This window comes from Oncorhynchus mykiss, chromosome 12 (genome assembly GCF_057628025.1).
Source record: "Oncorhynchus mykiss isolate SJ-2025 chromosome 12, ASM5762802v1, whole genome shotgun sequence".
NCBI classification, from domain to species: Eukaryota; Metazoa; Chordata; class Actinopteri; order Salmoniformes; family Salmonidae; genus Oncorhynchus; species Oncorhynchus mykiss.
In genome coordinates, this window is record NC_143033.1 from 42610669 (window position 1) to 42634968 (window position 24300).

The window sequence follows — 24300 nt, forward strand, 5'->3', positions numbered from 1 at the left end:
TTTGCTTTTGTTTTGTCAAGGGTTAAACCCAACCCCAAAATCACAACTCTGTTCAGTGGTTTAGCATCGTTTCACTTGATGGCCTAATTTTCAGAAATGTTACATTTTATATTTATTCATTTTCAAGCAAGGGTAAAATACAGTGGATAGATGGAGTGTTAAGCCTTTTATTTGATTCATTTATGAGGGTTTCCAAAGGAAGAGCTTTGCCAGATTAACAGTATAACAGCAGTCAAACATCCTTCATGATAATAATCCTCCACGTTACAGCCACAGATGGCCAAGCAAGTCAGATTTTCAGTGGAAGCTTTTGAGCAAGAACTGCACAGAACATAAACATATTTTTCTGAATACTCAGACAAATGATGTGAAGTGTCACAGAAGTCAGAGTTTAACATTAAAACAAAACCTAACAAATTAGAATACATTCATAATTTCAAGTTGACTTTAAAAAAAGGCAATATTACAGATGAGTAACATTTTCCACCAAAAAACCTTTCCATGTACAAAGTACTTCTGACAAGGAAGTAGCTCTGGTATGCAGAGCTAATGCAGGTACCTTTTACTGTAGACTTAAGTCACAGCAAATATGCCTTTGCCTTAATGTTTGGTGCAAAAGTTCAAGTTACTGTACGCATCTCAAGTGATGACAGTCCTTAAATCGTCAGACGATCAGCACAGATGCAAGAGGCACCACCACACAACAAAACAGATCCTAAAACACACTCACCAGTTGGGTGTTATTGGCCACAAAGTTCCAGAGAACGGTGTTCTTGCCAGTGATGGAGCTGGGGCTGTACCAGGCCTGCAGCACCACTTTCTGACCCTCGATCACTTCCATGGTCCTCTGCGGCATCTGGATCTGGGCCAACACACCTGGAGTTGGGAGAGGGGTACTTTACTTATACTTTGGATATCACTTTTTAACAAAGATTTATATAAAATAATTATATTATACATACACATATACATACAGTTGAAGTCAGAAGTGTACAAACACCTTAGCCAAATACATTTAAACTCAGTTTTTCACAATTCCTGACATCCTAGTAAAAATTCCCTGTCTCAGGTCAGTTAGAATCACCACTATTTTAATAAGGTGAAATGTCAGAATAATAGTAGAGAATGATTTATTTCAGCTTTTATTTCTTTCATCACATTCCCAGTGGGTCAGACGTTTACATACACTCAATTAGTATTTGGTAGCATTGCCTTCAAATTGTTCAACTTGGGTCAAACATTTGAGGTAGCCCATTCCTCCTGACAGAGCTGGTGTATCCGAGTCAGGTTTGTAGGCCTCCTTGCTCGCACACGCTTTTCTGTTCTGCACAAATTTTCTATGGGTTTGAGGTCAGGGCTGTGTGATGGCCACTCCAATACCTTAACTTTGTTGTCCTTAAGCCATTTTGTCACAACTTTGGAAGTATGCTTGGGGTCATTGTCTATTTGGAAGACCCATTTGCAACCAAGCTTTAACTTCTTGACTGATGTCTTGAGATGTTGCTTCAATATATCCACATGTTCCATCCTCATGATGTCATCTATTTTGTGAAGTGCACCAGTCCCTCCTGCAGTAAACCACACTCACAACATGCTGCTGCCACCCCCGTGCTTCACGGTTGGGTTGGTGTTCTTCAGCTTGCAAGCCTCCCCCATTTTCCTCCAAACATAACAATGGTCATTATGGCCAAACTGGTCTGATGAAACAAAAAAAGAACTGAGGACATTTCTCCATGTGCAGTTGCAAACCGTAGTCTGGCTTTTTTATGGCGGTTTTGGAGCAGTGGCTTCTTCCTTGCAGAGCCACCTTTCAGGTTATGTCGATATAGGACACGTTTTCTCCAGCATCTTCACAAGGTCCTTTGCTGTTGTTCTGGGATTGATTTGCACTTTTTGCACCAAAGTATGTTCATCTCTAGGAGAGAGAACGTGTCTCCTTCCTGAGAGGTAGGACGGTTGTGTGCTCCCATGGTGTTTATACTTGCGTACTATTGTTTGTACAGATGAACGTGGTACCAACAGGCGTTTGGAAATTGCTCCCAAGGATAAACCAGACTTGTGGAGGTCTACCATTTTTTTCTGAGGTCTTGGCTGATTTCTTTTGACTTTCCCATGATGTCAAGCAAAGATGCACTGAGTTTGAACGTAGGCCTTGAAATACATCCACAGGTACACCTCCAATTGACTCAAATTATGCCAATTAGCATATCAAAAGCTTTAAAGCCATGACAATTTTCTGGAATTTTCCATGCTGTTTAAAGGCACAGTCAACTTAGTGTATGTACATTTCTGACCCACTGGAATTGTGATACAGTGAATTATAAGTTAAATAATCTGTCTGTAAACAATTGTTGGAAAATTGATTTGTGTCATGCAAAGTAGATGTCCTAATCGACTTGCCAAAACTATAGTGTGTCAACAACAAATTTGTGCAGTGGTTGAAAAAAAAAAAAAAAAAAAAAAATTATATATATATATATATATATATATATATATATATATATATATATATATATATATATATATATATATATATATATATATATATATATATATATAAATTCACACACCCAATTCATGAATATGTATAAGTAGTCATTGATATTCTTCAGAGGTGGAACCGACATGTGCATTGCCTTTCTAGGTCAGGAAATCACATCAAAATTGTGGCGGCAACTTCCTCTGGGGGTGGGTCCTTTTAAAGACGTTCTCCAGCTTATATATATATATATATATATATATATATATATATATATATATATATATATATATATATAAGCTGGAGAACGTCTTTAAAAGGACCCACCCCCAGAGGAAGTTGCCGCCACAATTTTGATGTGATTTCCTGACCTAGAAAGGCAATGCACATGTCGGTTCCACCTCTGAAGAATATCAATGACTACTTATACATATTCATGAATTGGGTGTGTGAATTTCCATGTGGAGTTGATAAACAACAAATCTGGCACTGACAGCTGTCAGTGTAGCTAGCATGCTAACCTTATCGACCTACCTAGATCTTGCTAACCGTATCTAGCTAGCTAATGTTATTTGTTGCTGCTGTTTTCTTTTACACCGTATTCAAAACATTCGCCAGATTGCTCTATGACTGGTTCCGGAGATGGATTTGTCATAAGCATTGACTTATTGAAAACTTTGCCACAAATGGACACCACCAGCCTCTCTTTGACTTTGCCCTCTCTTGTCAAATCCAAAGTTTTGGCATCTTCCATAAATTGCAGCCATGAATCAGCCATAGAAATAGTTAAAAAGAATAAGCTGATGCTCCAGTAATATGGGTAACTATTGAAAGATACAAAGTAGAAAAATGCATATCTACAGTACAGTCGTGGCCAAAAGTTGAGAATAACACAAATATAAATTTCAGTCTTGTGGTAGCAGAATCAGAATTAGTTAGGTAACATTGATAAATAAGATGTTTTATTTACATAATAATGCTTATGTGAGATATTTGTCATTAGGATGTTTTCTTTTGGATAATACTGTTGGCAGTTTGCAGTTATCCCTTCTCTGCTAGGGCTTAGTCACTAGGGGCCCAGAGAGGGGAGAGGTCAGGCTTGTCTTCATATGTCAATGTATCTGTTAAACCATGTGAACCACTATGAAGAATATCAGGAGGGGAGGAGGACAGAATGGAGGCTTGTCTTCTTATGGGAATGTCTCTGTAACTATTACATGTCCCCTCTGAGGTCTTATCTTGATCTAGTATATGACCTAAGAGGCTCACTGTCTTTTCTGATCTTGTCCAGGAGGGGGTGTATTTGAGATGGGAGTATCTAGAATTGACAATTGATATATGCCATTGGATGATGTAATGGTTTGGTACTATGTTGTACCAAGAACGAGATATGAACTTCGTTTAGGAGACCAAACTGAATGATAATTTATAGCTAATGCTATCTGGCTATGGGATACTCCTCTCTCAAGTAAAGTCTTCCTTTGTAATGTTCCTAAGATCTGTTATTTGTCATGTGAGTTGAGAGGGGTGTGTCTTGGCTATAAATGATACTAAGAACTGTTTTGTAAGCACTCAGATAATTCATTTATAGACACTGAATTGATCTGAGAGTCACAGGACTATGGTGAAGCACAAATATAATTAAAGATGGACTTTTTAAAATAACTGAGTTGTGTGCGGTTTGCTCTCTCAATGTTTAGTAATACAGGACATTTCCACGACAGTCTTCTGCCTCAGTTTGTATGATCGCATTTTGTATATACTCCAGAATGTTATGAAGAGTGATCAGATGAATTGCAATTAATTGCAAAGTCCCTATTTGCCATGCAAATGAACTGAATAAAAAAAAAAATCCTCTGCATTTCAGCCCTGCCACAAAAGGACCAGCTGACATGTCAGTGATTCTCTCATTAACACAGGTGTGAGTGTTGACGAGGACAAGGCTGGAGATCCCTCTGTCATGCTGATTGAGTTTGAATAACAGACTGGAAGCTTCAAAAGGAGGGTGGTGCTTGGAATAATTGTTCTTCCTCTGTCAAACATGGTTACCTGCAAGGACACTTGCCGTCATCATTGTTTTGCACATAAAGGGCTTCACAGGTAAGGATATTGCTGCCAGTAAGATTGCACCTAAATCAACCATTTATCGGATCATCAAGAACTTCAAGGAGAGCGGTTCAATTGTTGTGAAGAAGGCTTTAGGGCGCCCGAGAAAGTCCAGCAAGCGCCAGGACCGTCTCATGAAGTTGATTCAGCTGCAGGATCGGGGAACCACCAGTACAGAGCTTGCTCAGGAATGGCAGCAGGCAGGTGTGAGTGCATCTGCACGCACAGTGAGGCGAAGACTTTTGGAGGATGGCCTGGTGTCAAGAAGAGCAGCAAAGAAGCCACTTCTCTCCAGGAAAAACATCAGGGACAGACTGATATTCTGCAAAAGGTACAGGGATTGGACTGCTAAGGATAGGGGTAAAGTAATTTTCTTTGATGTATCCCCTTTCTGAATGTTTGGGCATCCGTAAAAAAGCTTGTCCAGAGAAGACAAGGTGAGCCCTACCATCAGTCCTGTGCCATGCCAACAGTAAAGCATCCTAAGACCATTCATGTGTGGGGTTGCTTCTCAGCAAAGGGAGTGGGCTCACTCACAATTTTGCCTAAGAACACAGCAATAAATAATGGTACCAACACATCCTCCGAGAGCAACTTCTCCCAACCATCCAGGAACAGTTTGGTGACGAACAATGCCTTTTCCAGCATGATGGAGCACTTTGCCATAAGTCAAGTGATAACTAAGTGGCTAGGAGAACAAAACATCAATATTTTGGGTCCATGGCCAGGAAACTCCCCAGTCCTTAATCCCATTGAGAACTTCTGGTCAATCTTCAAGAGGCGGGTGGGCTGCCATGTGACCCAGAAGTGAACTGACAGCATGCCAGGGCGGATTACAGAGGTCTTGAAAAAGAAGGGTCAACACTGCAAATACTGACTCTTTGCATCAACTTCATGTAATTGTCAAGAAAAGCCTTTGCCACTTATGAACTGATTGTAATCATAGTTCGGTATTCCATAGTAACATCTGACAAAAATATCTAAAGCAGAAAACTTTGTGGAAATTAATATTTGTGACATTCTCAAAACTTTTTGCCACAACTGTAAATGGACACGTGCATCCTTTGGTAGGTAGGCTGCTGTCAGGCTGAGGTACAGCAATGCCAAGTCAGCCTATGCTCATGGTTTTCACAGGGGAAGTGAAAAGATCGGCTACAATGACTTTGCTCATGATCATTAACACTGCAAATTACATGCAACTACAAGTTCCTTGAATTTCCTTCACAGGTGCGTTTCATTATCTGAAGACACTTCTAACTAACATTACACAAATCAAAGCAGTGTAGCAAAACTTTAGTGGTCAGAATCATTCATCTTGGGGCGACGGGGGAAGCGGGTCTGCAAAATGCTATCATGTCACAATTATACTCTTAATACAGACTAGCTAAAAAAATTGTGAAAATTGTCAAATTATCCAATGGATTATCTGATCAAGATGATCCTAACTGTTAGAGACCAATTTCTATTTTGCCTTGTATATCAAAAGTGTTGGAAAAACTAGTCAACAATCAACTGATTGGTTTTCTTGATGTCAATAGTATTCTCTCTGGTATGCAATCTGGTTTCCACTCAGGTTACGGATGTGTCACTGCATGGTCCTAAATGATGTCACCATTGCCCTTGATTCTAAGCAATGTTGTGCTGCTATTTTTATTGACTTGGCCAAAGCTTTTGATACGGTAGACCACTCTATTCTTGTGGGCCGGCTAAGGAGTATTTGTGTCAGAGGTCTTTGGCCTGGTTTGCTAACTCTCTCTCTCAAAGAGTGCAGTGTATAAAGTCCTTACATCTGCTGCCTCAGCCACTGCCATGTCACCAAGGGAGTACCCCAAGGCTCAAATCCTAGGCCCCACGCTCTTCTCAATTTACATCAACATAGCTCAGGCAGTAGGAAGCTCTCATCCATTTAAATGCAGATGATAGTCTTATACACAGCTGGCCCCTCTCCGGATTTTGTGTTAAACACTCCAGAACAAAGCTTTCTTAGTGTCCAACAAGTTTCTCTGCCCTTAACCTTGTTCTGAACACCTCCAAAACAAAGGTCATGTGGTTTGAAAAGAAGAATGCCCCCCTCTCCACAGGTGTGATTACTACTTCTGAGGGTTTAGAGCTTGAGGTAGTCACCTCATACAAGTACTTAGGAGTATGGCTAGACGGTACACTGTCGTTCTCTCAGTACATATCAAAGCTGCAGGCTAAGGATAAATCTAGATTTGGTTTCCTCTACTGTAATCGCTCCTCTTTTGCCCCAGCTGCCAAACTAACCCTGATTCAGATGACAATCCTACCCATGCTAGATTATGGAGACGTAATTTATAGATTGACAGGTAAGGGTGCTCTGGAGTAGCTAGATGTTCTTTACCATTCGGCCATCAGATTTGCCACCAATGCTCCTTATAGGACACATCACTGTGTGTGACCCACTGGTTGATGCTCATTTATAAAACCCTCTTAGGCCTCACTTCCTATCTGAGACCTACTGCAGCCCTCATCCTCCACATACAACACCCGTTCTGCCATTCACATCTGTTAAAGGTCCCCAAAGCACACACATCCATGGATCACTCCTCATTTCAGTTCGCTGCAGCTAGTGACTGGAACGAGCTGCAAAAAAACTAACTGGACAGTTCTCCATCTCTTCATTCAAAGACTCAATCATGGACATTCTTACTGACAGTTGTGGCTGCTTTGCATGATGTATTGTGGTCTCAACTTTCTTGCCCTTGTGCTGTTGTCTGTGTCCAATAATGTTTGTACCATGTTGTGCTGCTGCCATGTTGTTGTCATGCGTTTCTACCATGCTGTGTTGTCATGTGTTGCTGTCATGCTGTTTTCGTCTTCGGTCTCTCGTCGTGATGTGCGTTTATCCTATATTTTCAAAATTTTATCCCAGCCCCTCATCCCCGCAGGAGGCCTTTTGGTAGGCCATCATTGTAAATAAGAATTTAGGGTAGGGGTGTCCTTGTCTCATCGCACACCAGCGACTCCTGTGGCGGGCTGGGCGCAGTGTGCGCTAACCAAGGTGGCCAGGTGCACGGTGTTTCCTCCGGCGCATTGGTGCGGCTGGCTTCCGGGTTGGATGCGTGCTGTGTTAAGAAGCAGTGCGGCTTGGTTGGGTTGTGTATCGGAGGACGCATGACTTTCAACCTTCGTCTCTCCCAAGCCCGTACGGGAGTTGTAGCGATGAGACAAGATAGTAGCTACTACAACAATTGGATACCACGAAATTGGGGAGAAAAAGGGGTAAAAAATGTTTTTAAAAAAAAGGAGCTGCAAAAATAAGTTTACCCCCACCATTTTAATTTGCTCAATTGCTCAGGTGGCAACAAGGCTGTTTGGCTCATCTCACTCAGTCACAAAGAGGAATAACTTTGCAGCTGTTTTTGATTAATAAACAAAACCATGCTGGTGGGTGCTAACATTCAGAGGAAACACAGCCCTGAAACAAAACATAAGCTGAAAATAATGTGCATGTCATATCATAGGAAAAGACACCACATTCATATGGATTTGCACAAAGTGGGCAGTTAGTTCAGATTAGTCACTTCAAGCCCAAATATATCATAGTTTGACAAAAACAATGATGTATTGACTTAAATCGTCGTGCAACATCATGAGTAAGCTCTGGCCATCATCGTTCAGCTCGAAGGCTAGTGGATTTCTACTGGTGCGGGTGTTTATGGAAACTGTCTGAGTGTGGTTGTGACTATCAGGTTGAATAGATTGAAAAATGCATGGGGCCTTAATCAAAAACAGTTGAGTGTTTCTGGTAGAAAGGGGAAAATGCACTTTGTAATCAGTGTAACACTTGTCACCCTTCAAGAAATTATCCTCCTACTTCATTCTCAAATACTGTAAAAATTAAAAGAGACCATGCTTAGTAAGCCAACACAGGGAATTAATTTGCAAACTAAATACTTACTCTTTCACTCCCAGAGCTATTGGAACCAATGATAAATCATCAGTCTTGCCAACAAAAGTTCATTGCCACAACCACTTTGCGCACAATTACATAACACCATAAACAATTGTTCCTACCAACCAAAGACGGGAAGATATCCAAACAGGCAGGTACTTTTCTTCATAACTCTTCATGACCACAAGCTCTTCATTACCACAAACACAGTGCTAGATGGTTACTTGGTCCCAATAAGTCACAGCGACTGACACACAGAGCCCCCCAAAAAATACATCTTATGATGTCATTGAAGCAGAGGGGTAGAAATGGACTCCAGACAGCACTCCAGTTGAAAGAGGATCAACTGTCAAATAAAATAAAACTTGTGAATGAAAAATAAATAAAGTGGATGAATCTCTACCCGTCTGGTTTGCCAGCTTGGTCACTTAATGGGTCAGTCAGGTTTGTTCATGGTCCACTCAGGGCACTCCCCACCCTATCCACTCAGGCACTTCTATTCCCTTCTTTATCCACAGCTAATCGTCTTTACCATTATTATTCTATGTTCTATTGAGCTTCGGGAATTACACAAACCTCATCATAGCATAAAGCAATATAGCTAGCATAGGATCTTAACCTCTTACATTCCAGCTTTGGAGGCAGCCGAGTGGAGGGATTTCTTACAGAGCAGTTTACTAGACATTGAGAATAGTGGTAGCTATATGCAGTGGTGGATATACTGTATTATGCTCTCCTGGCAATTCTCTGAATTCAGAGAGTTAAATCACAATGTTTAATCGCTAAAGAGGATAGGTGGCTAGCTGTCTCAAAATTCCTGGAACGTTCAATAAATTATTATATATAAATTATTTATATATATTTTTTTTATCCGTTATTTTACCAGGTAAGTTGACTGAGAACACGTTCTTATTTACAGCAATGGCCTTGGGGGTCCAAATCCCCAAATCCCGGTTGGGTTGGAGGATTAGTGGAATCAGGAGGGAATAAGCAAAAAGTCTGGAATCCTCCAAGCAGGTTTTCTGGAAAACCAGGGAATTTATTGAAAGTTCCAGGAATTTTGCAGCCCTACTCAAAGTCTCCAGCTGGTTTAGGTTATACAAGTTATGTTGCTTTATGTTAAGGGATAATCAACAAGGGGCTATGCGTTCTATGGAAAATAATGAATTACATTATTAAAGAGATTATTATTTTCCAGAGAATGCATACAGCCCTGAGTTGATTGTCCCTTTCATACCATGGCTAAAATGTATCACACTTGCCACTAGAAATGTGTTTATTTGCAGGTAGAAATGTGTTCAACACCTACAGAAGTAGCTAGCAAGTTTCTAGATAGCTACAGTAGTTGCCTTGGTAACCAAACAGACTCGCTAGTTTAGCTAACCAAACTTTCAGCTTGCTATTACGAAAGTCGAATTCAACAATGCCAATAACGGTTTTCAATTCAACTTTTGCTTTCAAAAGCAGCTTAAACATTGAACATGTAAGAACTAATTAAAGTCATTGAATTCTACCGTGCTGACATGCTGTGCGTTACAGGGAATTATACAACAGGTGGGTCTAATCCTGAATGCTGATTGGTTATAGCGCATTCCAGCCAGTGTCTAGTCCACAAGTTACCACCGGCTAAATCTACGACGTTAAAATGTCTATTTAATCAGTTCCATCAGACTGCACAATCCACTGTCTCATCAGCCCAGCCAGGCAATTTATAAACTTGATCTTCACTATAAAAAGCATCTAGACATTCTCACATTTCTTTGAGACTAACATTTAGTTTTCAACAGCAGAGATTTGTATAAACCTTGCTGTCTGTCTCTCTGACATTTGCAACATTGAATTTGAATATTGAGACAATCTCGGTGGCAACGTAGCCTAGTGGTTAGAGCATTGGACAAGTAACCGAAAGGTTGCAAGTTCGAATCCCCAAGCTGTACAAATCTGCCGTTCTGCCCCTGAACAAGGCAGTTAACCCACTGTTCCTAGGCCATCATTGAAAATAAGAATTTGTTCTTAACCGACTTGCCTGGTTAAATGAAAATAAATAAAAAATAGTGATGACCGTGTCGGGAGTCGGGATGATAACTTTGAATGAAAATATGTAAATCATTATTTGAATATGTTGGTAACCCGTTGTATAAAAGTGATAATGGCCTCGAAGCCGGTGTCGACTTAGTCTCGGGCCTAACAAACACCCGTGCCAATACAGATGAAGTAGGGAGTTTACATATACAGTGGGGAGAACAGGTATTTGATAACCTGCAAAATCGGCAGTGTTTGCTACTTACAAAGCATGTAGAGGTCTGTAATTTTTTATCATAGGTACACTTCAACTGTGAGAGACAGAATCTAAAACGAAAATCCCATTGTATGATTTTTAAGTAATTAATTTGCATTTTCTTGCATGACATAAGAATTCCGGCTCTCACAGACCTGTTAGTTTTTCTTTAAGAAGCACTCCCGTTCTCCACTCATTACCTGTATTAACTGCACCTGTTTGAACTCGTTACCTGTGTAAAAGACACCTGTCCACACACTCAAACAGACTCCAACCTCTCCACAATGGCCAAGACCAGAGAGCTGTGTAAGGACATCAGGGATAAATTGTAGACCTGCACAAGGCTGGGATGGGCTACAGGACAATAGGCAAGCAGCTTGGTGAGAAGGCAACAACTGTTGGCGCAATTATTAGAAAATGGAAGAAGTTCAAGATGACGGTCAATCCCCCTCGGTCTGGGGCTCCATGCAAGATCTCAATGATCATGAGGAAGGTGAGGGATCAGCCCAGAACTACAAGGCAGGACCTGGTCAATGACCTGAAGAGAGCTGGGACCACAGTCTCAAAGAAAACCATTAGTAACACAATAAGCCGTCATGGATTAAAACCTTGCAGCGCACGCAAGGTCCCCCTGCTCTACCCAGCGCATGTCCAGGCCCGTCTGAAGTTTGCCAATGACCATCTGGATGATCCAGAGGAGGAATGGGAGAAGGTAATGTGGTCTGATGAGACAAAAATTGAGCTTTTTGGTCTAAACTCCACTCGCCGTGTTTGGAGGAAGAAGGATGAGTACAACCCCAAGAACACCCTCCCAACCGTGAAGCATGAAGGTGGAAACATCATTCTTTGGGGATGCTTTTCTGCAAAGGGGACAGGACGACTGCACCGTATTGAGGGGAGGATGGATGGGGCCATGTATCGCGAAATCTTGGCCAACAACCTTCCCTCAGTAAGAGCATTGATGATGGGTCGTGGCTGGGTCTTCCAGCATGACAACGACCCAAAACACACAGCCAGGGCAACTAAGGAGTGGCTCTGTAAGAAGCATCTCAAGGTCCTGGAGTGGCCTAGCCAGTCTCCAGACCTGAACCCAATAGAACATCTTTGGAGGGAGCTGAAAGTCTGTATTGCCCAGCGACAGCCCCGAAACCTGAAGGATCTCGAGAAGGTCTGTATGGAGTAGTAGGCCAAAATCCCTGCTGCAGTGTGTGCAAACCTGGTCAAGAACTACAGGAAATGTATGATCTCTGTAATTGCAAACAAAGGTTTCTGTACAGACAGATTATTTAACTTATATCTCACTGTATCACAATTCCAGTGGGTCAGAAGTTTACATACACTAAGTTGACTGTTCCTTAGAAACAGCTTGGAAAATTCCAGAAAATTATGTCATGGCTTTAGAAGCTTCTGATAGGCCAATTGACATAATTTAAGTCAATTGGAGGTGTAGCTGTGGATATATTTCCAGGCCTACCTTCAAACTCAGTGCCTCTTTACTTGACATCATGGGAAAATCAAAAGAAATCCAAGACCTCAGAAAAAAATGGTAGACCTCTACAAGTCTGGTTCATCCTTGGGAGCAATTTCGGTCTCCTAGAGAAGAACGTACTTTGGTGTGAAAAGTGCAAATCAATCCCAGAACAACAGCAAAGGACCATGTGAAGATTCTGGAGGAAATAGGTACAAAGTATCTATATCCACAGTAAAGCGAGTCCTATATCGACATAACCTGAAAGGCCGCTCAGCAAGGAAGAAGCCACTGCTCCAAAACCTCCATTAAAAAGCCAGACTACTGTTTGTAACTGCACATGGGGACAAAGATCGTACTTCTTGGAGAAATGTTCTCTGGTCTGATGAAACAAAAATAGAACTGTTTGGCCATAATGACCATTGTTATGTTTGGAGGAAAAAGGGGGAGGCTTGCAAGCAATAGAACACCATCCCAACTGTGAAGCATGGGTTGTGGCAGCATCATGTTGTGGGAGTGCTTTGCTGCAGGAGGGACTGGTGCACTTCACAAAATAGATGGCATCATGAGGCAGGGAAATTATGTAGATATATTGAAACATCTCAAGACATCAGTCAGGAAGTTAAAGCTTGTTCACAAATGGGTCTATGCAATGACCCCAAGCATACTTCCAAAGTTGTGGCAAAATAGCTTAAGGACAACAAAGCGAAGGTATTGGAGTGGTCATCACAAAGCCCTGACCTCAATCCAATATAAAATGGGTGGGCAGAACTGAAAAAACGTCTACGAGTAAGGAGGCTGACAAATCTGACTCAGTTACACCAGCTCTGTCAGTAGGAATGGGCCAAAAGTCTCCCTACTTATTGTGGGAAGCTTGTAGAAGGCTTGAACAATTTAAAGGCAATGCTACCAAATACTAATTGAGTGTGTGTAAACCCCTGACCCACTGGGAATGTGATGAAATAAATAAAACCTGAAATAAATCATTCTCTCTACTATTATTCTGACATTTCACATTCTTATAATAAAGTGGAGGTCCTAACTGACACAAGACAGGGAATTTTTACTAGCATTAAATGTCAGGAATTGTGAAAAACTGAGCTTAAATGTATTTGGCTAAGGTGTAAGTAAACTTCCGACTTCAATTGTACACTGCTCAAAAAAATAAAGGGAACACTTAAACAACACAATGTAACTCCAAGTCAATCACACTTCTGTGAAATCAAACTGTCCACTTAGGAAGCAACACTGATTGACAATACATTTCAAATGCTGTTGTGCAAATGGAATAGACAACAGGTGGAAATTATAGGCAATTAGCAAGACACCCCCAATAAAGGAGTGGTTCTGCAGGTGGTGACCACAGACCACTTCTCAGTTCCTATGCTTCCTGGCTGATGTTTTAGTCACTTTTGAATGCTGGCGGTGCTTTCACTCTAGTGGTAGCATGAGACGGAGTCTACAACCCACACAAGTGGCTCAGGTAGGGCAGCTCATCCAGGATGGCACATCAATGCGAGCTGTGGAAAGAAGGTTTGCTGTGTCTGTCAGCGTAGTGTTCAGAGCATGGAGGCGCTACCAGGAGACAGGCCAGTACATCAGGAGACATGGAGGCCGTAAGAGGGCAACAACCCAGCAGCAGGACCGCTACCTCCGCCTTTGTGCAAGGAGGAGCAGGAGAAGCACTGCCAGAGCCCTGCAAAATGACCTCCAGCAGGCCACAAATGTGCATGTGTCTGCTCAAACGGTCAGAAACAGACTCCATGAGGGTGGTATGAGGGCTCGACATCCACAGGTGGGGGTTGTGCTTACAGCCCAACACCGTGCCGGACGTTTGGCATTTGCCAGAGGACACCAAGATTGGCAAATTTGCCACTTGCGCCCTGTGCTCTCCACAGATGAAAGCAGGTTCACACTGAGCACGTGACAGATGTGACAGTCTGGAGACGCCGTGGAGAACGTTCTGCTGCCTGCAACATCCTCCAGCATGACTGGTTTGGCGGTGGGTCAGTCATGGTGTGGGGTGGCATTTCTTTGGGGAGAGGCACAGCCCTCCATGTGCTCACCAGAGGTAGCCTGACTGCCATTAGGTACAGAGATGAGATCCTCAGACCCCTTGTGAGACCGTATGCTGGTGCGGTTGGCCCTGGGTTCCTCCTAATGCAAGACAATGCTAGACCTCATGTGGCTGGAGTGTGTCAGCAGTTCCTGCAAGAGGAAGGCATTGATGCTAATGGACTGGCCCGCCCGTTCCCCAGACCTGAATCAAATTGAGCACATCTGGGACATAATGTCTCGCTCCATCCACCAACGCCACGTTGCACCACAGACTGTCCAGGAGTTGGCGGATGCTTTAGTCCAGGTCTGGGAGGAGATCCCTCAGGAGACCATCCGCCACCTCATCAGGAGCATGCCCAGACGTTGTAGGGAGGTCATACAGGCACGTGGAGGCCACACACACAACTGAGCCTCAATTTGACTTGTTTTAAAGGACATTACATCAGTTGGATCAGCCTGTAGTGTGGTTTTCCACTTTAATTTTGAGTGTGACTCCAAATCCAGACCTCCATGGGTTAATACATTTGATTTCCATTGATCATTTGTGTGATTTTGTTGTCAGCACATTCAACTGTGTAAAGAAAAAAAGTATTTAATAAGAATATTTCATTCATTCAGATATAGGATGTGTTCATTTCAGTGTTCCCTTTATTTTTTTGAGCAGTGTATATCCTCCAAACACCAGCTTCTCAGGCATTATCATTAAATAATGCGTGCTATAAAATGCCCTTCAAGCTAATCAGAGACAAGTATTAAACCATGCCATGGTATGAAGTCATGTTGCTCTGATTTCCTGTATGGATCAGTAACAATAATAATAATAATGTGCTGAAATAATCACATTTATATCAGATGGAAGAGATGCCCTTCAATGTAATTTGTTGTTTCTTTTGGGTAATCATGTAATATCCTTGTCTTTCAATAAAATGACATTTCCAATTTTAAAGAGCTGTGTGTAATCTTCCTTCATCTCTCAATCCAGTCCATCACTGCATGCTGTGTGTTTGTGATTGCGTGCATTTTGCGTCTGCTAGTGTGTGTAACTATCACGTGTAAGCTTGTCAGGGTGCGTCTGTGGAGTGTCCATGTCATATGAAATGTGACGTGTGTATAGGTCTTGTCTGATGTTCCATGTTCCCACTCCCAAATTATTTAAACAATTTGTTATTTTAGCCTTACTCTAAATTATTTGCCCAGTGTTATCAGAACACATGAGGATACCAGTAGGTTAATTTCTGGTGTTATTTGGATTATTCATTAGAATAAACCCCTAACCTTAATCTCACAAACATGCATTCACACAAGCTTACAAGCATACATTCACAACTGCACACACACACACACACATTTTTAAAAGAAGCCATCTTTCAGATAACTGACATGATCAAAATACCTTGAACACCTTGAAGGGTTAGTTGTTGTAAGATGCACAATCACCCAAGCAGGACCCGATCACCATCATCCTAACCTAATGTAGCAGGCATAAAATAAACACCTGAGCGGAGTTCCCAAATCTAGTTTTCACCGGAAAAGGAAGCTAGGTTGAAGATGGCTGTATCCCTAAAAACCGGATGCATGCATCCGGTTGTTGGCAAAGCCGCTAAGGATGAAATCACCCCAGTCCACTGCCTGTTCTGTTTGAGTGGATATTTACTCAATAAAAACTGCAATGTGTCCAAATAACCAGGTGGGGGAAGCAGATAACCAGCACCTGCCACTGAGCACCAATGAGCTGAAACAGTGACAGAAGATCAGTACCTTCATGCAAATATAATTTGAATGTCTATTCCACAGTAGTACAGTTTCTTAACATACCCATCACTGGTAATCTTCCTGGGTTCATACACAAACACAATACAACCAGGGATGTAGTGGTAAAAACATAGGTGAATAATACCTTAGGCACCATGGGTATAAAGGTGTGTAGGTAATGCAAAAGAACATGAATGTACAGTAGCATAATAGGTAATAATAATAGCATAATTACAGAGTTCCCTCCAGAAACAATAAAGGGTCTTAGAATGTATAGGATTAATACAGAGAATCCTTTAAAAACAACCCATTCACTAACGATAACGCTAAACTTTCATTGCTTTCACAGACAAAAAAAATGCATCAAGGGTTGAACTGTGAGAAGCAAAGGCGCTCTCTGAGTGGAGTCAGTGTGTTTACATTCATGATTACAGGGTGTGTGTGTTTAATGCATGTTTACTATAATTAGCAGAGCTGACAGTCTAATGAATGCCATTTGCCTCTTGTGAGGCGGTGTGTGTGTCTCCTCTCTCTGAGTCATTAGGCAACAAGCTCCCCTCTCCGCTCTCATCCCTCCATCCTTGCTAAGATGCCTCAGTAAGGGGGGAATAAACCAGCAGAGGGATGTGCAAGGGGGGACGGGGAAATCGGAGTCTACAGCGGCCCGCTGTCATTAAGTAGAGAAGCTCTCCTCTCTCATCCCTCCATCCTTGCTAAGATGCCTCAGTAAGGGGGGAATATACCAGCAGAGGGATGTGCAGGGGGGGGGGGGGGGGGGGGGAAATCAGAGTCTACAGCGGCCCGCTGTCATTAAGTAGAGAAGCTCTCCTCCGTCCTTTTTTTAAGTCACATCTCTCCCCTCATGTAGCCTCTCTCACTCCCTACCTCAACAAGGGTCTTAACTGGCCTAATGCCTTTCTTCTTTGAGACAAATCTACACCCACCCCATCACTGCTGCTGTACCTTCACACAGGTGATGTTGGGGGTAGAGCTCCTGGCCTTAGAAACTACAGGTTCGGAAGCCAGTGTGCGTGTCTGCATGTGCTGGTCTATGACACAGGGTAAGGCGAGCTGCTGGGTAAGGTGAGCTGCTTGGCAGTGATAATGATGAAAGCTGAGAGGTCCTGCTACTTGCTGCTGCTTAGACAGAGACTGGAGTCCGGTGTCAGACACCCAGCGGGGTGCATTCTCTGACAAAACTACTGTCAGACACACCATTCCTCTAATTTACTACAAGCTTTCACTCTTCACATTACTGCTACCTTGGTCTTATTCAAGATGTAGCAAAACATAAATGAAAACGTGTCTTATTGGATAAGTTCGAGTAGTATCTTTGTTTCAGTCAATTTTCTACCATGTGGTGTATATGGAATACGACCTTGTTAGCTTATAAAACAGTAAGCATTGGATGTATTTTAAAATGACCCAACTGGATGTAATAAATGGAGGATAGTAAAATTGGAGGATAGTAAATCGGAGAGAAATTAAGACAGGTGAGGATAAGGCAAAGTTGAGAGGCTCACCAGACGAAAGATTAAGAACAATCTTGATCGTCAATGGATACTCAACTGCCTGCACATCCTCTTGAGATTTCAGTACATTTTTCTCCAACAACGTTCTCGTTGAGAAACTATAGCCTTTTTGACCAAGGATGACTTTTTGGACTTGAATGCCAGAATATTCAAGATATAAAAAGGTAAATAAATAAAAATACCTATTTTGCTTTCCCCACCTTATGAGACCTACACATCCTCAACACTGAAAGAAATGTACAGTGAGTATGAAATAATTTAAAAGCTTACAAACAGGGTTGTCAAACTGGTTTTCAAATAAAAGGTATGTTTTTATCCTTAAATCGTCAATTATCTAAAAACGCTTAAAAGCCAATGTTTTTTCATATTCACATGTGTTGTAGCTTAGACCTTATTTCACATCTGAGGTTTTTGTGTTGTGACTGCAATCAGTTGAGACAGAACATGCTCTTGAATACAGGGTGGGTGTCACGTTTTGGCTGATAAATGTACTAAAATGAAAACGTCGACAATCAAATGGTTCCACAAAGATGGTTGGATGTCCACATATCAAGAGAATGTTGACTTGAATGGAAATGTTTTAAATTATACTATCAATCATCCAAATATATAGAACAGATACCATTAAGTTGACATTCAACGGTGGGTGGACCAGAAGCCTTCTTTGTGGTAGTAATTAGAAGTTAAAATGTCAATTCAATTTAAATGTCAAAGGTGTACCAGCTACATTGCAGTGGTCTGAAGGGATAGGTCAATTCTATGAATTATATTTCTATGATTGAAATCACACCCACCCTGTATTCAAGAGCATGCTATGTCTCAACCAATGGTGGGCACAACAAACAACTCAGATGATGTAAAATAGGGTCTAAGCTACAACATTTGCGAAAATGTTGAGTTGAGTTGATGTGTTTAGATAATTGAAGTTAAAAGGTATTATCATTTTTATACATAAACATTTTCTTTCTCAAGAAATGTAAAAAACATTTTTAAAAGTGTCAGTTTTGAAATGATATCAAACTCAACCACTTATCTTTTTCAGTGATGAAGAAATGGATGTCTCATGGTATGGTTGGGTATTAAAAAAAATGTGTCAACTTTGAACACCTCCGTCTCCTGAATGTTTTGTGGTTTTCTGACCATTTCTTCCATGGGCAAGTACGGCATATATAGAAAGTTTTGTTTCAATCAAAAGGGATGCTGTCAAAAAGTCATTGAATTCATATTGGTTACTCATCTGTGCTCGAAGTTCTTTAATCCACTCACATTCCTAGATGGATCGGATTATAATATTGCGTCATAACTGACGAGATTGAATATCAGCCAGTGTGGATGAAAAAGTGTGGGGAGGGAAGTAACATTACATTTCAGCTCCTTGTGGCTGCGAGGGGTTATCATCATCATCATCCATCTCCACACAGAGTCTGGGTAATTAGTATGAATCGAGCACTTGCAGTTACAGAGGCTTACTGTAGTAGATACAGTTGTAGTAGTAGATACAGTTGAAGTCGGAAGTTTACATACACCTTAGCCATTTAAGCTCAGTTTCACAATTCCTGACATTTAATCCAAGTAAAGATTCCCTGTGTTAGGTCAGTTAGGATCACCACTTTATTTTAAGAGTGAAATGTCAGAATAATAGTAGAGAGAATAGTTTCAGCTTTTATTTCTTTCATCACATTCCCAGGGGGACATAAGTTTACATACACTCAATTAGTATTTGGTAGCATTGTCTTTAAATTGCTTAACATGGGTCAAATGTTTCAGGTAGCCTTCCACAAGCTTCCCACAATAAGTTGGGTGAATTTTGGCCCATTCAACCTGACAGAGCTGGTGTAACTGAGTATGCTTTGTATGCCTATTTGCTCACACATGCTTTTCTATAGCATTGAGTTTTCATTGAGGTCATTGATGTCAGGGCTTTATGATTGCCACTCCAATACTATAATTTTCCAGCCTCATGATGCCATCTATTTTGTGAAGTGCACCAGTCCCTCCTGCAGCAAAGCACCACCACAACATGATGCTGCCACCCCCGTGCTTCACGGTTGGGATGGTGTTCTTCAGCTTGCAAGCATCCCCCTTTTTCCTCCAAACATGACGATGATCATTATGGCCAAACTGGTCTGATGTAACAAAAATAGAACTGAGGACATTTCTCCATGTGCAGTTCCAAACCGTAGTCTGGCTTTTTTATGGCGGTTTTGGAGCAGTGGCTTCTTCCTTGCTGAGCGGCCTTTCAGGTTATGTTGATATAGGACTCATTTTACTGTGGATATAGATACTTTTGTACCCGTTTCCTCCAGCATCTTCACAAGGTCCTTTACTGTTGTTCTGGGATTGATTTGCACTTTTCACACCAAAGTACGTTAATCTCTAGGAGAGAGAACGTGTCTCCTTCCTGAGCGGTATGACGGCTGCGTGGTCCCATGGTCCTTATACTTGCGTACTATTGTTTGTACAGATGAACGTGGTACCGGCAGGCATTTGGAAATTGCTCCCAAGGATGAACCAGACTTGGAGGTCTACAATTGATTTCTTTGGATTTTTCCATGATGTCAAGCAAATAGGCACTGAGTTTGAAGGTAGGCCTTGAAATACATCCACAGGTACACCTCCAATTGACTCAAATGATGTCAATTAGCCAAACGGAAGCTTCAAAATCCATTTTCACATCATTTTCTGGAATTTTCCATGCTGTTTAAAGGCACAGTCAACTTAGTGTATGTAAACTTCTGACCCACTGGAATTGTGATACAGTGAATTAGAAGTGAAATAATCTGACTGTAAACAATTGTTGGAAAAATGACTTGTGTCATGCAAAGTAGATGTCCTAATTGACTTGCCACAACTATATTTTTTTTAAAGAAATTTGTGGAGTGGTTGAAGAATGAGTTTTAATTACTCGTTAATTACTTGTAAACTTGGGACTTCAGGTACTGAGACGTGTATGGGTTAGGCTACACACAAATGGGAAACATTTTCAAGGGCAGTGTATACTTTCTACAGGTACATGGGATGAGGGTGCATGTGTCTGTGTAGTACTTGTGTCCAGTGATGACATGAATTGGTAATGTGAGAGAACCTGCATTTGTCGAGTGTCAGAGCTCGAGGGTCTTGAGTGGGTTTAAGTGCGGGCAAACCTGTCCTATTGTGTGACAATGAGAGGTTTGTGAGCATGCGTGACGTGTGTGTGTGTGTGTGTGTGATGGTGGCCGATTGTGAGTGTGCAGGAGGACACTCCGATCCCGGTGGCATACTGAGCCTGTCTGCTCCCTTCGGGACAGCAGAGTGCATCTGTGTCTAGCTCATGTAAACATGCCTAATTTACAGGAAGGGCTGTAGCTAGGCCTGGTTTACTCCCTCCCAAATCCTACAAGTAGATAAAGCTGTAGTTAGCTCTTTGATGGAGTTGCTGGTTTATATAGCATCCCTTCAAGCTAAAAGCTAAAGCTAAGTGAAGGGAGGCACCCATTTCACTTCCTCGCCCGCCTCAACAGCTCAAAGTTAAGAGAGGGAGTCACATTGTAGGAATGTCCCATCCATGTCTCTGTAAGATGGATGATAACTGGAGGAAGTTATTTTAGAGCCTGTATGGAATATGAAAGCCCTAAGTGCTAGTGTTTGATGAGAAGAAATGTACTTTCAAAAGATCTCATCTTACTCTGGTCATCGCGATTACAAATGTCCCCAATTACAGGGGAATATCGATAGAAATCAAAGCAAAAGATGAATGCACATCAGAGAGGGAAAAAAGGGGGATAGAGTCAAAGTACTTAAATCTTCTGAAGACGATTCAATGCGCTACAAAGCCAGAGAGGCACATTGACTCATGACGATGGGCGTAGTATAGCAATTCCCAATTATCATGGAGAAAAAGCACGAAACAGGCTCCAGGGAAAAGTCACCCAGTCACACCGGGGTCATATTTATTAGGCACCAAACAGACGGAAATTGACAGAAAAGGGGAGGGGCTACCTGGACTTATCTAATAAGAAATATACATTTTCTTCTTTCATTGCAAAATTTCCATTGCATGCCCTAATGACTATGCCCCAGATAGTGCTTTGATTTCCACACCGTGATCCTCTAAGGGCTGAACCATAAAACTCACTGGCACCAAAATATCTGAACATACTGTCTGAGCAACTTTGTGGTACGGTCTACATTTTTATTAGAATCAGGGAATCCAAGCCAAGATTAATGGCACAAGGACTGACAGACGGGTGGAGTGATGGAATTTTGGGGTGATGCTAAACCATGCAGAAGTGAGCAGCAGCAATCAATCTACAGTAGCCTGTCCAAACACTTTACTCTGACTCACGCCACCTCATCAACCAAGTGTGAGATGACTGGAATTTGAGCCACACAGACACAGCTCTCGGCAACAGAAATTGAAGAGGACTTGCTCATCATCTGATAAGCCTCTGTCGTTCCCAGCCCCGTCTTCCAGTATAATAAAAAGAAACAGCGGACTTGAGAAAAACGTGCCGGCCCTATCTCGCCGAAACAGTTTCTCCTCCTGCTCTCTCCTTGGCTCATCTATATAGCCTCGAGAGAGAGAGAAGAAAAAAAACATTTCAGTTTAATTGCAGGGGTGAGGACATTGTGTGTGTGCTTCTTGCATGTGTCTGCTAGTGTGTGTACAAAGTGTGAGAGTGTGTCTACATTTAAGTGCGGGTGTGTGGGTGTACACTTGTGTGACTATGTGCGTGTGTTCGTAGTGTGTATGTGTAGCGGGCCTGGGCCTTGGTGGTGATGTGCGGGACTGATAAAGAACGAGAGAGGCTGAGCCTGGAGGAGCTCGGAGCACAGAGACGTTGAGATTAATTGAAGCGGTAATGACAGCTTTGAGTTGGATCTGATTGGGGTGGTCTTTAGGGGGACTGACAGTGAGACAGAGTATTACTAAGCGCTTATAATGATGTGTATTGGCGGAGGGAAATCAAGAATAGACTACCGAAGCATAAGGGTCTTCTTATAGAGATGGCTATGAAGGCTTTTTGTTATCTAATAGGCTATATTCATCTGATGACGGTAACAAGTATGATAGTGTGGAAGCAACACCTTTCCATTCCAATAGAAGACCACACAGTACACCTTTTCAAATGATCGTGTCACTTAATAGTAACATTTACAAGAAACATTGCTTCTGCTAAGACCTGATAGAAGAGTTAAGTTCAGAGAGAAGTGTTCAGTGCTACAGATCTACTGCAAAGCACAGATTCAGCATCCTCTACACAGGGCCAAAATCAAAGAAACACCCCCCCTCCACCCCACACACTTCCTTTACATTGTGCAGACAGGAAAAACCTGGGCCTGCTGATAAAGAGCTGGGCGGTACTCCAGAATTAGCGGGGTCTGGCACAGAAGCACAGGTCAAACAGGAAGTGACAGACAGGAAATCAGCTAGAGTCACATACCGCTGTAGACACCTGGCTTCAAAAACAGGCATTCTGGAAGAAGACTTAAACGCGAGACCTCCGGTAAAGTACTTCAAATTTACTCTACAATCACAGCCTGTGATGTCATACTGTACCATGACAGGTCAAATGTATCTTGCACTGAATCGTGTAGGAACTGGGGGAGATGGTAGCACTGTAAAAAGGTATAATAAGTATTATGGTACATTAATATAATAATGAAATGCCGGCTAAGCACACTACTTATAGGACTAATTCATTCTTGACCTGTAACTACTTTTTGATTGGATTTGTTGTAAAGAACATTCAATATCAATAGACTAAAAACCTGCCGCTTACTCAAAATGTAAATAACCGAACACAATACACACTCACGTCGAACACTGTAGTGTATAATCCATCCATTCATAACAACACACAAGGTAGGCAGACAACCTAAACTACACCCCATGAAGTCCATGCACTTTGAGACAAGCCGCCAGTCTCTGGTGATGAAAAGTGACCTGGTGTCGTAAGGTGATGGATTGGAGCGTCACCACAGCGCCATCTGATCTGCCCAGGGATTCCATCTGACAGACAGCTGGGAAAATCAATCTGCATAATACTGAAAGGTGGCAGTTGACACAATCCTCCTAGGACACGTTGGATTATAGCCATGACGAATTCTCCCCTCCCCCTCAGATTATTTCTCTCCCCCTGCCCTTGTCTGATGGGAAGGAGGCACAGCATGAACATGTCTCTGAGCCGTGACATATTAACCCGCCTGCCTTCAATATCTGATTCTAGTCAGAGAGCGAGTGAGTGAGAGAGCGAGGTGTGTGTAAGAGAGAGAGAGCGGGTGTCTGCGTGAGAGAGACGTGTGTGTGTGTGTGTGTGTGTGTGTGTGTGTGTGTGTGTGTGTGTGTGTGTACACCTTTCCATGTGGGCGCATGTGTGTCTGGGTGACTGACCATTTTTCAATTTTTATCAAACTCTGGCTGGCATCATCTGGCAGGTGTTAGTCGGGGCTGTTATGGTTCTTTGTTGTAGTTTGGTGTCAGGATCAAAGCAGTAACTAGGAAAGCTGATTGTGTCTTGAGGTGTGTGATGGTGACAGAGGATTTATGGGGGAGAGGAGTAGGGTTAAGGTGGGGATGGAAAGGGTTACATTTGGTAGGGATGCAGTGGAATGTTTTATTTGTATTATGTTCGAGGGAAAGGGGCTGTTCAGTTTTACAACCGAATATATTCAACTAAAATGTGTCTTCCACATTTGTGTCAATGTAGATGTGGTTACTGAAAGCCTACC

At 42.1% G+C, this 24300-nt stretch overlaps 1 protein-coding gene across 2 annotated transcripts in view; it reads right to left on the reverse strand.

Annotated features, from left to right (window-relative positions):
• esama (endothelial cell adhesion molecule a) overlaps window positions 1-24300 on the reverse strand; it is a 72314-nt gene that overhangs the window by 15395 nt on the left and 32619 nt on the right. The window contains exons 1-2 of one of the 2 annotated variants that reach the window (XM_090192526.1): window positions 15699-15861; window positions 731-876 (exon numbers count right to left, since the gene is read on the reverse strand). In XM_090192526.1, coding sequence (XP_090048652.1) covers window positions 731-856 — 126 coding nt within the window. In that variant the 5' untranslated portion in view covers window positions 857-876; window positions 15699-15861. Of the gene's footprint in view, window positions 1-730; window positions 877-15698; window positions 15862-24300 lie in introns of those variants that run through there. The other variant, XM_021623798.3, reaches the window with a different exon arrangement.